Below are 15,141 nucleotides of genomic sequence, written 5' to 3'. Positions count from 1 at the left end.
CACTCACACCCTTCCTTTGTTTCTGCACCCAAAAGCCCGGAGGCCAGCAGAGCCACTCCATGCCCTACCTCCAACCCTGCCAAAAACACGTCCAGACTGTGCAGTGTGACACTTCTTCAAATCCCACCGCGGGAGTGAGAGCTACTCTACTGGCCTGGGTCAAACACATCCACACAGTTTACACGCATGCAGACACCAATATGTAATGTCTGATAGATATTTATATCCGATGTTGTCATCCTGGACTGAGTGATCAATCTGTCAACCTCAAAGCTTCCTGTCAGAGTCAATAAAGCGTAGCTGTACAATCCATTCTGCTTTTCTCTCTTTTGTTTCCTCTTGGCTTCAATGGGAGCCTCCAGCCTGATCTTTGATTCTCTCGGCTGCACATTTCAAGTGACTGACCTATTACAGCAACACCCACTTCCATCTTTCTCAGTTTTTTTCAACTTGTCAATGTTTCCAGAGGGTGAAAATCTGCTTTTAATATTAACTGAACCCGGCTGATCTAAAACATCCTTGTACAGATCAAGATTTGGCAACAAAGCTGTAATCAATACCATATTCTGAATAAAATCATATATGTTAGAGAAATGCACACATAAATCACAATGTGAGAAGATTAAGTTGTGGACTTACCTGCGCTATGAGCCAGTCTATCAGCTTGTTAGCCATGACCACTGATTTGTAGGTCCGTAAATGATAGTCCTTATCCCTGGATGGGCACAAAAGCAGACAGTTTCACTGAAAGGACTCGGGCTGGTCTTATTTGAGCATCCACTTAAACTGTAATAAACTCACGTAGAGAATGTAGAACAGTAATTGCTTGGTCTATTTAAACACAATGCCAAAAGGAGGGCTAATAATTCCCACTGTCAACAAGGCCCAGGCGCTTTTCAAGCACTGGTAGTGCCATCATAAATCTCTGGGAGTTTCTGACAGTTGCTGAGAGCATTCCCCAGAGCGAAGCTGGTAACGGCCCCGGCAGCGCTCGGCCCCGGGGTGCCCTGGTGTCACTCTGGTGTTGCTGATCTCAGTGTTACCCCCACAGCCACGCTCTGCCAGACCCAGAGAATGCCGTTTCAAATGGAAACCGTAACTTTCCCACGAACACACGGGCCCTCCCAGGGGACACGGAAGGGGCCGGGCCGCAGGGCCGGGAAAGTCCAGAACCACCGTGACTTCCACCGCTTCCACCACATGCAAACACTCGCTCAGACACGCACGCATCCCAACGTACACACACGTGCACACGCAGTTCAGACGGGTCAGACGGGGATTGAGAGCCACGCCGGCGTCCACAATGTGAAGCGTGAGAGGCTGAAAGCTGTCCTGTTTCCTTCACAATGAAACACACTGTTACATAACTGTATTAGACAGCCTGTGTTGGTGTCTGATGAGTGCGGTGGAGCTGGTATGAGCCAGTCAGGCATGATGCCCTGCCGTGCCATGCACAAACCGCTCTGACCCAAAGAAACAAACGGTACTCTGCATTTTCCCCGAACGGGAGACTTTCGTCAGGGAGATTTGGGCTCCGGTGGCCGGTGCACAGTGAGCCTGTCAGAGTGAAAAATTGAGGGTAAACAGCGGACCAGTGGGCAGCCATATGTTGGGGATGGGCAAACAGCAGTTTGAGGAGAAACAGAGGGAAAGGTCAGAGAAGTGGTTTTTAACTTGCTGTCCAAAAACAGAAAGTTTGCTTTGACGTACTGAAACCTGGGGCGTGGAGTTTAAAGTCAAATATGCAGAGGATTTTGAAAGTTCTGAGATTAAATCAGGTGGTCAGAACTGATAAACGGCCCCTGTTGTTTATCTTGAAAATCCTTCCCATAGATCCATAAAAACTGAATGTCTGGAGGACTCATTAGCATAATGAAGAAAACTTGTCAACATTTCAGATGTTGAACTGAAATGCCAGTTTTTCCATTCCTTGTGAAGATAATTTATGAGTGACCTTTGCTGAATTATGTCTGTTTGCAGTCCCCGTGTGTGTGCACTGAAAAATTCCTCTCATTATCTCGTTCAACGTATAACTATGTGTACACAGTATTAACCTACAGAGGCTGTGCAATGCAGTCCCCTGGAGTGGAGGGAGTCAGACAATTCTTGTTAGCAGAGGGGGTGCAAGGGGACTGTGTCGGTGTGTGTGTGTGTGTGTGTGTGTGTGTGGGGGGGGGGGGGGGGGGGGGGGGGGGATCTGTGTGTGCTCCCTCTTTTGCCTCACTGCTTCTGCTCTGCCAGGAAATTCCACCTAATTAGGCAGGGACTCGTTGCTCCAATTAGACCCCAGCATTCCCAGGCCCTGTGATGTATTGTACCCAACCTGAGCATAAACGCTGTGCAATTCCTGTGCACAGTCATGACGTCAAGAGGTTTGACCTCCACACAAGCGCCAGCGGGTTGAATGTTCACGCTTCGATCAGACACACACAAATTCACCCTTCAGGCTTTTTAGCAGTTGGATCAAACAGAAAGACAGAGGAGCTTCTCAGCAGCAAAACATGAAGGATCGGCTTGCCACCCCCCCCCCCAGCAATGGCACAGTCTGGAAGGTGTGAAATTAAAGCTCTTCTTCAAGCAACTTGAAATTCAGCATAAACAACCAACCTTGATCTTGAGCTTTAAAGTGAAACACATTAGTGGATATACCTCAAACAATGTTCAAACAGAATTTGAAAGGCTCAACCCAAAGCAGATTAGCAATTTACTCCATGTGAAGAAATCTGACATGACAAGTAAGCATAATTCGTTGTTTGGTTTGGGTGACTTGGCTTGATGAGTGTTTGTCTGATGACGTTGTTGCCACCAATAATCTCAACTGTAGGATATTGCAGGATGTCACTTCCAGTCTTACACACGCACAGTGTTGGACGACCACATTGACGATAAGCGTAACTATATCTTTGATGGTGGATTAAAATCTGCTAAACAGTGAACTGCTAATAACCTAAATGACATCAGAGCTAAACGAAAACAATAGTTAGAGAATGCCTGTTTCGGCCCACGTGCCTCATGTTTGACACCCTTGTACTAGACGAACTGAAATAAGTACAGTTATTGAAATACAGGCTCAGCGGCAGCCTTGAAACACTTTTATGGATCAAATCCAAGCTGATTATGTATGCGGAAAACGTCCATGTAACACCACAGAAAGCTCTAAGAAACATGGGTGACAAGACTTGGAATAGAAAATTGTTTTATCAACTTACTTATTGGTCTAACTTGTAATGACAGAATATACTGAGCGATTAGTACGGATTTACAAGAAAAAGGTCATGCCGGGAATATCAATGATTTTATTGTCCTTACATACATTATTACAAATAAAACTAAATCCAATACTTAAGGGATATGTTAGCTTACATAATTAATGACTAGAACTAAAAAAGAACACTTCGTTTTAACAATGACAACACAAAATGTGTCGCAGGGGAGTTACAGGGCTCCTACAGAAACAAGACTGAATTGGTCATAGAGAATGAAGATAAGACCATTTACCTGATAGCTCATTGATTTGAGGTATAAACATTTAATTCAAATGTTTTGTCAGGAGGATGATGTAGTGGATCTACAAAGGCCCAAACAAAGTCCACACTCAAAGTTATTTCACATTATTTACAAGACCTTTTCCCAACTTTCCCAACAGGCTATTTTCTCCATAGCATCGGGACGGCTGTATCGAAATATCAACTTCCTGGAGACTTAACATTTAACAGATTCCAACTTCTTCACCACATGTGTGTTTTGAAAGCTGGCAGATAAAAACCTGCCCTGCTCCATCACCCACAATGGCCGCCGCACTCCATCACCATCTGTGCCATCTCCGTATAAGTCAGCTCCTCTTTAAAAACACTGAGCTCATAGTTCATTGGGATATTTCTCTCCCCTGACTGCTTTCTGGGTTCGCTATTTTTAACATTTAAAGAAAAAAGAAAAACAGATGGTGAGCTACTGTAGCTTTACCTGGTTTGGGGGAAATGAAGGGGAAAATTGCATCTTACCTTATGACAGGAGTGAAGAGGCTATGGAGACGGCAGAAAAGCCGAACACCCTAAACATAAAAAAACTTTTAAAAAGTGTCTCATGGGTGTGAGTTGAAAATGTGATTTTGATTAAATTAGTGCCCACTGTTGTAAAGTTACCTTAGATATGACATCATGCATGTCGCTTCTGGGGTGGTAGGTCCCGTCGTCGTAGCGGAAGCGATACAACACAGGCTCGGGTTTGAACTGGTGCTTGTCTGTGACTGAAAAAGAGGGTTTTTCAAAAACATGAGGAGAAAAGTTTCAGACCTCAAGAAGTATTATTCATCCTGGTTTAAATTTGAAAGTATAAGAGGTTTAAAAACATATTGGAGTCAAGAAGTGCCTGCATGAAGAAACAAGCTTTGCAGACAAGAGCAGGACTCAAACCTCATACAAAGCGGTCACAGATAACACAGCTGCTTGGAGCTTGCTGCTCCTCTTCTTTAGAGGACTTTGTCATCCACGCCGCAGTAGTAATAACAGCCGGCTCTGTGCTCTTGGCTGCGGCCGTGCAGGTTCCATTAAAGGTTTTCATGAAAAGATATTCTATCGTTTTTCACATGGGGACTTCTAACTGCTCTGCGAGAGAGCTCCGAGGGGCTCCGAGTAATTCCTCTCTGACAGGAACAGCTCTAAAACCCAATCTCATTTCTCAGTGAGGAAGTAATAAAGTGCCCTAGAGTGATTTAAGACACAACTTGACTTGGGTCTTCACTGTTTTTGAGGGTTGAAAAAAAAAAAAAAAAAGAATAAAACATGCACAACACCATACAGCTTTTAGTATGTCTGGATGCGCAGCATTAACCAACTTAAGCCTGCAGCACAAAACACGTGTTATCAAGAGCCACAGGAGATAAACTGGGGAAAATTATTACTCACACATGGAAAGATCAATGTTTATAATCCATTATTTAAACTGTGTGTGGAGGGAGTGTTAAAACGAGACATATGCTAGGAAGGGGGAAAAAAAAAAAAAAAAAAGCAGCTGCATGTAGACGTCTGAGAACCGTACAGGTCTACTTGAATGAAGAACATTCATCGGGCAAAACTATAAGTCAGGCCAGGCTGGGATTTCATCATTGCTTTAATACCTGATTAACTGTATAGTGTAGACATGCATGAGTGCACACATACAAATCACACGTGCAAAAAAGTAATCAAGCTTAATCAAATTAGGCAGTTTTTTGTGTATTTTTGTTGAGGTTTTCAGGGGTCTGTATCTCCCTCCAGAGGGAAGCAGGGAGAAACAGATAATGTCCTGGGTGTGTGGGTGGGGTCCTTTAAAATACAGCTGGATTATCTTCTTTTTTTTTAAGATGTCTTTGAGGTGGGATGGCGGTCTGTCATGATGAGGTCTGCCGCCCTCGCCCCACCTGCTGCATGTCCTTCCTGTCTGCCACAGCTGAGCAACCACACAGTGCAGCAGCAAGTCGGGAGGATGCCTGTAGCCGACCATAAGCAGGGGACGAGGGAGGCGTATTTACTCCACACCAGATGTTTCTAACCCGGGTCCCCGAAGGAATACAAGCTCCAGCTTTTTTCCTGCTCCAACAACTTTGAGTTAAATGATTGGGTTATTACCCATTTTGTAAGTATTGACACAGCTATAACAAGCAGGGCATGGCTGGGAACCGCAGCACGATTTGGATCTGGAGCAGAAAATTATGGTAAATAAGGTCTCAGAGTGAGAAACGAAAGAAAATAAATGCAAACGAACCATGGTGGATGATGCCATTCTCCAACAAAGCTTGACCCAGATGAACCCCTTCCTCTGGGTTGTCTGTCTCCCCAATTTCCATCAGCCACGATACAAACTCACTGGAGAAAAAGCAGAAATACAGAGAAAAAAAAACACCAGCGCTTTTAGTATACTTTTGGCAATATTTTAGCCTTTTACTACAATCCTCTCGCCACCGATCGGATTTAGCATGAGAAACTCTCAGAAACATAACTTTGATACCCTTTGTGATATCTAGAAAGAATCCTCTCATTGATACTGAAGAGACTTTCCAGATAGTGCGTCATCATTATGTCATCTTGGAAAAAGTGGCGGAAAACAGTCATACATATTTAACACATCCACATCCCAGCCATGAAATGTAAAATAAATCAAGTCAAATCATGTCAGAGGAGGAAAACGGCAGAAAACAGTCAGACTAGAAAAACAACTGAGCTTTTTTTTAACTTTCCACCAATACATTTATTCTGACCTGATGTGTCTACGAAAAACAAAACAGCATCTTGACAAAGAGGAGTCATTCGCTTACGTAGTTGGAGGGCAACATGTGTTGTTAACTCACTTTGGTTTAGTTTATTCTTATTTATTTTAGATTTACAATACAACACTATCAAATACAAAGACTTCACATGTATCTTGGGAATTCCACATTGGGATAATGACAGATAATTTTCGCTTTGCCTCATTTAGAACTGGAAAGAGGAAGAAACCAATCTCTGTGACAACAAACATGGCATCTTAAGTTCTGATGAGCTAAACTGAGCAATTCTCTGTAATTTCGTGTCTCAGATGGACAAAGATTGAAGAAGAAGAGAGAGGAGAGAGAGAGAGAGAGAGAGAGAGAGAGAGAGAGAGAGAGAGAGAGAGAGAGAGAGAGAGAGAGAGAGAGAGAGAGAGAGTGAGGAGAGAGAGAGAGAGAGAGAGGAGAGAGAGAGAGAGAAGGACAGAGTAAGAGGATAACGTGAGGGAAAAAAAGAGAGAGGGCTCTGATTATATCCTCAATGTCCTGTCTCTCCACAAAAGCCAAACAAACAGAGCCAGCAGCTCTGGAGGAATTCACTAGAACTTCACTTCCAGGCCATGATGGAGTGTGTCCGGTGTCAGCGATGAGCCAACAGGAACCGCTTTAAAGACATTTCAGTGCAAACTCGTGACCAAACATCCCACCTCCAATAATGTACACTCCTTAACCACCGACCCTTGACGTCTTTTCTCTCCTCAACAAACCACAGAGGGAAAACAATGTGAAATTGTCTGTTTCTGGGTGGAAAAACACCAGAGAGGCTGGAACTGTGGAGGTCTCGCGGGCCTTATGCTACGTATAAATAGTTTCAGGCAATTCAATTAAACATGTGGGTCTGTGAGAAAAATTGGGTGAATCAAATATAATGATATTTTAGGCTCATTACATGGGGACAGTGAGCCTGTTTACATGCGCACTCAATATTCAAATCTAATTTCTGGAGCAATCAGATTACTGAAGTGATCATGTAAAGAGCATGATGTGATGTATGTAATCAGAGAACAGCAGTGATTGGATCATAAGGAATTGGATTAACACGCCTACAATTCTATCCAACAGTCCGCTGTCTTTGTCTACCTGTCCATCACATTTCTTCAGGTTTTTTTTTTAAACGTATGCATGTAAAATAAAAAGTTTTAAATGTAGCTACAACATAAATTTGTCAAATCTGTCATCAAGACAAGATGAGATGTTTTGAAAATATGTAAGCGTGTCATACTTGATGATTAGAATCATCTGATTACTTCCAGATATTGGATTTTTATCCAAACATATTTTAGTCCAGGGGCCTCATACAGCCCCATTTCATCTAGAATAGGCCGGACTGGTAAAATTGTGCCATAGTAACCTTTGAATTTAAACTTTGTTGTATATGTGATGAAAATGCCACAAAACCAATTAATTAATACAGAAAATAACTGCAATACCACTATGAAGCCAATTATAAAGAGACTTTCTGGAGCAACTTACTGTGAAAAGTCCCCAGAAACTCTGCAAACTGTTCCATCATGCATGTTTTTACAAACTCACCCTGACAGCATGGTTTTGAGACTAATGCTAGCTTTGCCAGCTTTCATGGCAGCATCACCGATATCTCAGCTCGGGTCTCAGTGTTGCGTTGGGTCTGCTACTCCCAAGAAAAACGATATGTTTTCTTGATAATTTTTACCATTTGCTCCGTGGTTCGGTGCCTCTTGGGGGCCTGTTTTGGCCCACAGGCCTTATTTGTGACACCTCTGATTTCTTTGTTGTCCGTCATATAAAAGTGATCAGTCTGTTGATACGCAGGCTCTCTGGATCGAGATGCAAACCCTCCTCTTTCGAACTCCTGGGCCTCCAGTCAACCTCATATACAGTCATGAGTGTGAGGCACGACCATGAACTACAAGCTGGAACAAAGATGAAGGAGAGGGACAGACTGCCCGCTGGCTTTAACTTCATGTTTAATGAACAGAGCGACAAAAGTCTCCTCATGTAACTTTCAGCAAGAAGGCACATAAATTCGTATTCAGTTAAGTGTTGTGTGACACTATATTATCATCACATTTCATGCAATATCAGTTTTTGTCCCGCAACAAATTGTCAAGTGAAGCAGCTTTGTGCAGAGGTATCTGTTTCTATTTAGTTTAGTCACATTCATCATTTATATTCTGTTAGAGAAAGAGATGCACTCAAGTAATGTCAAAAAGAACAATTTCAACAAAGATGTACAGCGATTCCTGCAGGGTGTCCAACCTTTTCAGTAAGCATTCAAAGAGATTTCCATCAACATCTGTTACGACAAGCAGTCCCTGGTGTGTGTCATATGTAGAGCATGCAAACACTTTGTTTCTCTGTTCTTTTTCGGTCTGAAATAGAATGATAACGTCTGGCTAGGTGGCTGTCACACACATTTCCTTTGATGAATTACTCTGTTGCAGAGAAAGAAACCCCAAATGAGATTGTAGCATTTAAAGGGGGAGGAGTTTCAGCCCCCAGAAATAGCCCCGGGTCGTAAAAAGAAAAGCATTAAAAAAAAAATATAAAAAAAATTAAAAGAGGAGGAGGCGTGGAAGAGGAATAAAGGCGAAGAATTTCACAATGGGGGGAGTGGGCTGAGTTGCAGCCATAGGCAATGTGGTTTTCATCAGAGACATACGATGCTGGTTGCCATTCTCCAATTACGCCCACGCGTAATCACCCCCCCAAAAAAAAGAAATAAAACCATGGCAGACGGGGGCGAAGTACAGACGAGCAAGAGACATGTCTTCACCCACAAGCGGTCATCCAGGTGTTGGGAGCTTCCCCGAGCTGCGTTCCTCACACACAGCCTCTTTAAAGTCAACGGGATGACCACATACAAGTGCCGTTTGATCCTTTTTAAACTTTTTAGCTGACAGATCCATTCCTCCTCCAGACCACAAGATATCTGGTGATGTCTGCATGGACCGAGGAATAAAAGCAACTCCTCACTCTGAACCGCCGTCCAATGAAACTCGGCCGCAACTATGTCCAATTAGACTTTTTCATTGTTTCCTATTCCCTTGTTGCTTTTAAAAATAACACTGATATTAACATCACCGTGTGAGCGGTTTTCAATGTTGTTATTACCAGTTGAAAAAAGCGTCAAAACTAATGGAAAACATGGGCCATTCCTGAAAGTACTGCGGTGTTTACAAGGCTAATTTGTTCCGGGATTTCAAGAGTTGAGATAGGAGCGCTGTTTAAGTAACATCCAGCCAAGAACGTCTTGTGAAAGTATTCTAATTTATTTCCAACACTTTTCAAGTTACACAGTGTCACCGCACTATAGAAAGAATTCTGGCCGTCACATACAATGCTCTTTTTCAGGGTCTTTGGCTGCAGTCAGATGTTTGCACATTTTATTATCCTAATCCAGCTCTGTCACCTTCTCAGTCTCACAGTATCTACACTCCCTACATTGGCCCGCAGCGCGGGGCGGATTAATGCAAACTTGTGCTGCATGTGAAGATCGGACAGCTTTCCAGTCTCAGGAGAGCAAAGAGGTGCAATACCTCGTCAAGATTTCTCTTGGCAAGCTTTGAAGCCGGAAGAAAAACAGGACTAGGAAGACTGAGAATCAGGTGCTTCTGGTTGTTAATACAGCAGACAAGCTGTGGCTCACGCACATTAATGATCGCAGTTAAAGTCTGTAGCCACAAATGATCTGATTCTCAAGCACTCTGCAGGAGATCTAAAGGTTTTTTCTCATACAGCCTGAGAGTCATCTCAACTTCTTTTGCTGATATTTGCCTGAAAACCTGGCAACGTGACAATATGACACCAAATCCTACGTAATGAAAAAAAGGCAAATGGGGACATCGACTCATGCACGCTGAAAAAATAAAACACCCAAGGACAGGGTTTCGAGCAAATCAGTTTTTTAGTAAACATTTCCACCTATCAACAAATGCAGAGCAGTTGTGCATATTTAGACTCATTAAAAGTAAACAAGGATAGTGGACTGATTAAACATCGAAAAGACGGGGGGGGGACACTGTCGGTGAGCAATGGCACGGTCGCATAAACACGGGTGTATCCTCTGCAGTAGCTACCTCACGGATTCCTCAGCGGAGAGCTTACTGTAATCGAGCACGGGCGAGGGAGAGAGCGGGCAGTCTGCTGAGCCGCACAGGGATATCTCCCCGTGATTTATGACTGGCATTCAATGGCCAATCCGTCCCCAGACACCACACCAATAATCCTTAAATAAGATTCATAGGCTAAATCTGGCTGGATTTGATTTTCCCATGACTGAGGAAGCAGATATACATAACACCAACGCTTTTCTCCTCCTCCCAGCTGTTGTTTTATGTTCCTGCCAAAATGTTTTCCAAAAAAAGAAAGCTAGATTACGGAAACAAATCTTGAGTACAAAGGGGTTCTGTGTAATCCAGGGCACCCCTCTCCTCTGCCTATTACACTTTGTAAGACTACGCGTATTAAAAAGTGCAATTATATGAATTTCCTAAAAAGCTCATGGCAGTGTCATCCAGTTTGTCACTCACTTACTCCGTCAGAGTCACTGAACTCCCACTGGCTTCGCCCCCAAAAGACAAACCAAAGAGTCGAGTTCGAGTTCAGCCTTACCTTCCCAGGAAGCACTTGGGGAAGGTGGTGAGCTTGCGTTTCCGGTCTTTAATGAGGTTCCCCTTGGTCACGAGGTGGTAGAGCTTCTCTCCCTTCTCAGACACCATCACCCACGTATCCTGCTCCATGCCGAGCCGCAGACCTACAGCGGGGGGGGGGTGGGAGGGGGGCAAAAAGCCTATCAATATCACAGCATTAATAATCTTTGTGCTTAGTGCCTAAACTGTGTGTGGCATCAATCGCACGCTGGAAAAGGTTAATGTCTCCTAATTCTGCAAAACATAATTAGCAGAGCCTTTTTGGTGTCTGAGCTAATAGTTGTAAACAGTGTTAATGGCTGACCTTCACAAATGTTTAGCTGCACACCTCCTAATGAGCAAAGGAGGAACAGAGAATACGCTGGTTTCGCTTTGTGTTTTCAGTGTGAGAAGTAAAATATAATGAATCTGTGCTTTTCAAAGTGTGGAGAGGACTGGGGGGCCCGAGTGAGTTTCCAATAATTCCCTGTGGATGTCTTCTTCTTGTCTATTTGCTTAATTGATTAGGATTATATAATGCGTTTCACAAGTGGCACAGTTACAATAGTTGCAGACAACATACTATAACATTTAGAGAGAGATTTAGATAACTAGATTAGAGATTAGTTCTTGACATTTAATGCAATTATTTACTGGACTTCATTTGCTCGTATTACTGTGCATTGATCTATATTCCCAGTCATTAAATTTAAGGCAGCCACTAAGGAACAAAAACAAAAACAAAGAATGGAGGTGTGAGTTTCTTAACCTGGCTGCACTTTGAGTGAACCAACCCCATAAATGAGCCTTCTTACTTTTCCTCCGCTCCCTCTCCTTCATGATGGCCTCCAGCCACTCCTGCTTCTCCTCCGGGGTCTTGGCCATGCAGACGAACCACTTGTTCTTGGCCGTGTTGTGGATCTTCCAGCCGTTGTTCACGATGTTCCCGCTGCTGTGGTAGTCAGCTGCAAGTGGAACGAGGGGGGGGGGGGGGGGGGGGGGGGGGGCACACGTTCGGGGGGGGGGGGGGGGGGGGGGGCACACGTTCGGAAAGAATCGTGAATCTAGTCGCAATGTCGTCTTTATGCAAAGGGGCGGAATGAGACACATCAGCTCATTCAGAGGAATTTCTTCATGTTTTAAGGGGAGGGCCATCAATCAGTGGTTAGCCGGATCCCGCCACTGTAAACGGAGTTATTGGGGAGTTTGGCTCGCAGTAAATGAGGGTTGCCGCATAAAACACAGCAATAACATGAGCCACAAGTCCAATGATTCACTTCAGAGAAAACAAAGCCCAATAGCACAGTGATTGTAAAACTACAGCAGAACTGAAAGAAAAAGCTCGGAAATGACAAGAATAGAAAGTACATGAGATGTATTAGGCACTTAGAGTGAAACTGTCCCCGGTTCGAGTCCTTGATGAGCACCAGTCCTCTCCGTGTAGACTTTGCATGTCCCACACAAAAACATACATTCAATACTAACTCTTGACTGCAAATATGATTGTGTGTGTGTGTGTGTGTGTGTGTGTGTGTGTGTGTGTGTGTGTGTGTGTGTGTGTGTGTGTGTGTGTGTGTGTGTGTGTGTGTGTGTGTGTGTGTGTGTGTGTGTGTGTGTGTGTGTTGCCGGGGTGTCCCCTGCCTTGGCCCATCGTCAGATGGGAGCAGCTCCAGCACTTTGCGACCCTGAGATGGAGAAAGCTCTATAAAAGATGGATGGATGGATATACAGAACTGTGCGCTCTATTTTTCAGAAAACTCCATTATGAATCTACTGAGGATACTATATTCAATCTTAGTGTAAACACTGACCACATGCTCATTTTTCTGAGCTCCAGCAGCAGGCCTCATAGCCTCCCCATTGAGTGGTTCATTGATTATCACTCTCCTCCTTTAATGAGATAAACGAGGTTACACACATGCAGAAGACGGACAATCCATCAGCATTATTTACTAGCCAGTCCTCAGAATACGGTCAGAGCTGATATACATACTCCTGATTTACTGCCTACACTCATATCATAAAGATGTTAAAAATGTCAAAACCTCCAGGAAATGAAACTGAACCCTCGACTACTCCTTTGTTATTCCCATTTCTTCCAATGCTTCCCAAGCTGACCTCTTGAATTTTTTTTCCCCCCGTAAGGGTGTAACAAAAAGCAAACCATTACAATCATCAATTACAATCATGTCCAAAAGCATATACGGAGTGGTGTCCTTTATATGGAATGCCTCAAGGGCATATTTCAACCTCAAGCGGCAAGTGTGTGCCTGGGAAAGAGTCGCGGCACTTTCATTATGGAGGAATCCGAGCTAAAATACTCCTGTCGCCCTGGATTTCAGATTGAGATCTCTTGCCTGTGGTGCAGAACACCCACGACTTACTGCTCTGCCGCCTGGCTCACGTGTTTATCCTCCCGCTCCCTCTCCAGACCCAAACCCATCCATCTCTCGCTGAGAAACGCTCAATAGTCCTGTCCATCTCGGACTGCTGAAAAGGAAATGATGGCTTCTACAAATATAAATGATAATCAGCGGCTACGCAAGGCCAAGAGACACAAGTGTTGGAGTACGCCAAGGACCAGCAGCAGCCCCAAGGATATGTAACTATAGATGTCTAAAATATGTTTGTAGGTAAATCGTATTTTTTCATTGGGGATCCGAGTATAAAATCACACAGTTGTGCACCAGCCCCAGCCAAGGACTCTGTTGTCAACTTTTCTTTGTGAGTTATTATGGCATATTTTTCAACTCCCGCTGCCAGTGCTGCTGAAATAAAACAAAATGACGATCTGAGAGCACAGAAAGGAGGGGGGCGGGGGGGGGTCAAACTATGCCCATCCAAAATAAATAAGGTGTGTTTTTAAAGCACTGCTCACCTGTGCCATCATCCACATTTTCCACCTCCATCACTTCTGTGTTGATTCTTCCTCGGAACAGGTAGCGAGGACCCTCCGCCGAGGTCTTGCTGTTTTTTAGACGCCTTCAACAAAGAGAAACATAAACATAAATAAATCATTACTACATTTAATACTTCAGAAAAAAATGTCTTCTTCTTTCTGCTGCTGACAGGATTTGGCATGCATACTTCTCAGATTGTTTATGGCATCCGGAAAAATAACAAAATCATCAGAACAAGAAGGGAAATAAAGCATTGCATCCACATATCATTCATTATGGTAGCCCTCAAAATTCTGTATTAAACCATCGAATCTGAAAAGATTCACCAGCATGTCACACAGTTATAATGTGAGCACTGCCAGATATTGAAAGTTCAGGTTTTCCTAAAAAAGGAGCAGATGCACTAAATATTCGACATAAAATCAACACATATCCACCCAATCAATAAAAAGCATCTCTTTAACATGCACGCTCAGCCATCATTGCACCGTGTAAAGCATCAAACAGCAAATCAGAGCTGGTACGCAAACTAACTAATATTTTTGCGCCCCTGGTTCATTGGGTTCAAAATGTGACAGTGAAAATTTTCACCTACATTCACATTAAATTGGCTTTTTTGCAGCTATTCAGCTGCACAGACGCTGCCAGAGCAAGAAAGTACAACTTGCAACATGGACTTGGCTAATTTTATGACAAATGAAATTCCTGCAGCAACTGGGATCGAATTCCTCACAAGGCAAGGTCAAACCTTTACCTGATGCGGCAACAGGGAAAAAAAAAAATTGGAAATTGAAATTGGAAATATCAGACACTTCATCAAAAGAAAAAAGCAGTCATCTGCCAGATAAAATTAAGCATTTTTGGCTTTTGTGGCTGTCTTGCAACAGAATGGAGTAATGTAAGATAATACAGGGATCCCAGTCCAGCAATCATTTTGTCATTAGACATAAAATGAGGATCATTAAAGAAGTGCAGAAGCTGCTGAATGAAGAATCAAACATGGCGGAAGACCAGACTCAAGCATCTTTTCTCATTTCATGTTTTACGTTATGAAGGGTTCAAGAAATCGTCATCCGTCAATCTATCCTTTCTAGATCTTCAACTTCTCTAAGGACTGGAGACAGTCACACACTCATGTTCATTTCAGACATTGCAATCAATGCAAATTTCTCGAGTTATTTCCAAAACTCCTTTGCCAATTCCTTCAGTGATATTCCTTTACATTCCGAGCGATAGAGTAAGACGGCAGCAAAACACAAACCACTTCAAACAGAAGAGCCATTTTTACCAAAACGCTTTACCTGCAGAAACACTATGGAAGTCAACAATGTATAAGAGTTTCTTCATT

The 15,141-nt window shown here is 43.3% G+C and overlaps 1 protein-coding gene across 1 annotated transcript in view; it reads right to left on the bottom strand.

Moving 5' to 3' along the window:
- prex2 (phosphatidylinositol-3,4,5-trisphosphate-dependent Rac exchange factor 2) overlaps positions 1 to 15,141 on the bottom strand; it is a 104,684-nt gene that overhangs the window by 61,599 nt on the left and 27,944 nt on the right. Inside the window, exons 8-14 of the mRNA XM_080490043.1 lie at positions 13,772 to 13,875; positions 11,709 to 11,858; positions 10,877 to 11,018; positions 5,743 to 5,843; positions 4,143 to 4,246; positions 4,002 to 4,051; positions 640 to 715 (exon numbers count right to left, since the gene is read on the bottom strand). Of these exons, the coding sequence (XP_080346169.1) occupies positions 640 to 715; positions 4,002 to 4,051; positions 4,143 to 4,246; positions 5,743 to 5,843; positions 10,877 to 11,018; positions 11,709 to 11,858; positions 13,772 to 13,875 (727 nt within the window). The remainder of the gene's footprint in view (positions 1 to 639; positions 716 to 4,001; positions 4,052 to 4,142; positions 4,247 to 5,742; positions 5,844 to 10,876; positions 11,019 to 11,708; positions 11,859 to 13,771; positions 13,876 to 15,141) is intronic.

Source organism: Lipophrys pholis (assembly GCF_963383615.2).
Source record: "Lipophrys pholis genome assembly, chromosome: 20".
Taxonomy (NCBI): Eukaryota; Metazoa; Chordata; class Actinopteri; order Blenniiformes; family Blenniidae; genus Lipophrys; species Lipophrys pholis.
The sequence above is the reverse complement of the archived record's forward strand: the minus strand, read 5'-3'. Positions and strand labels throughout refer to the sequence as shown.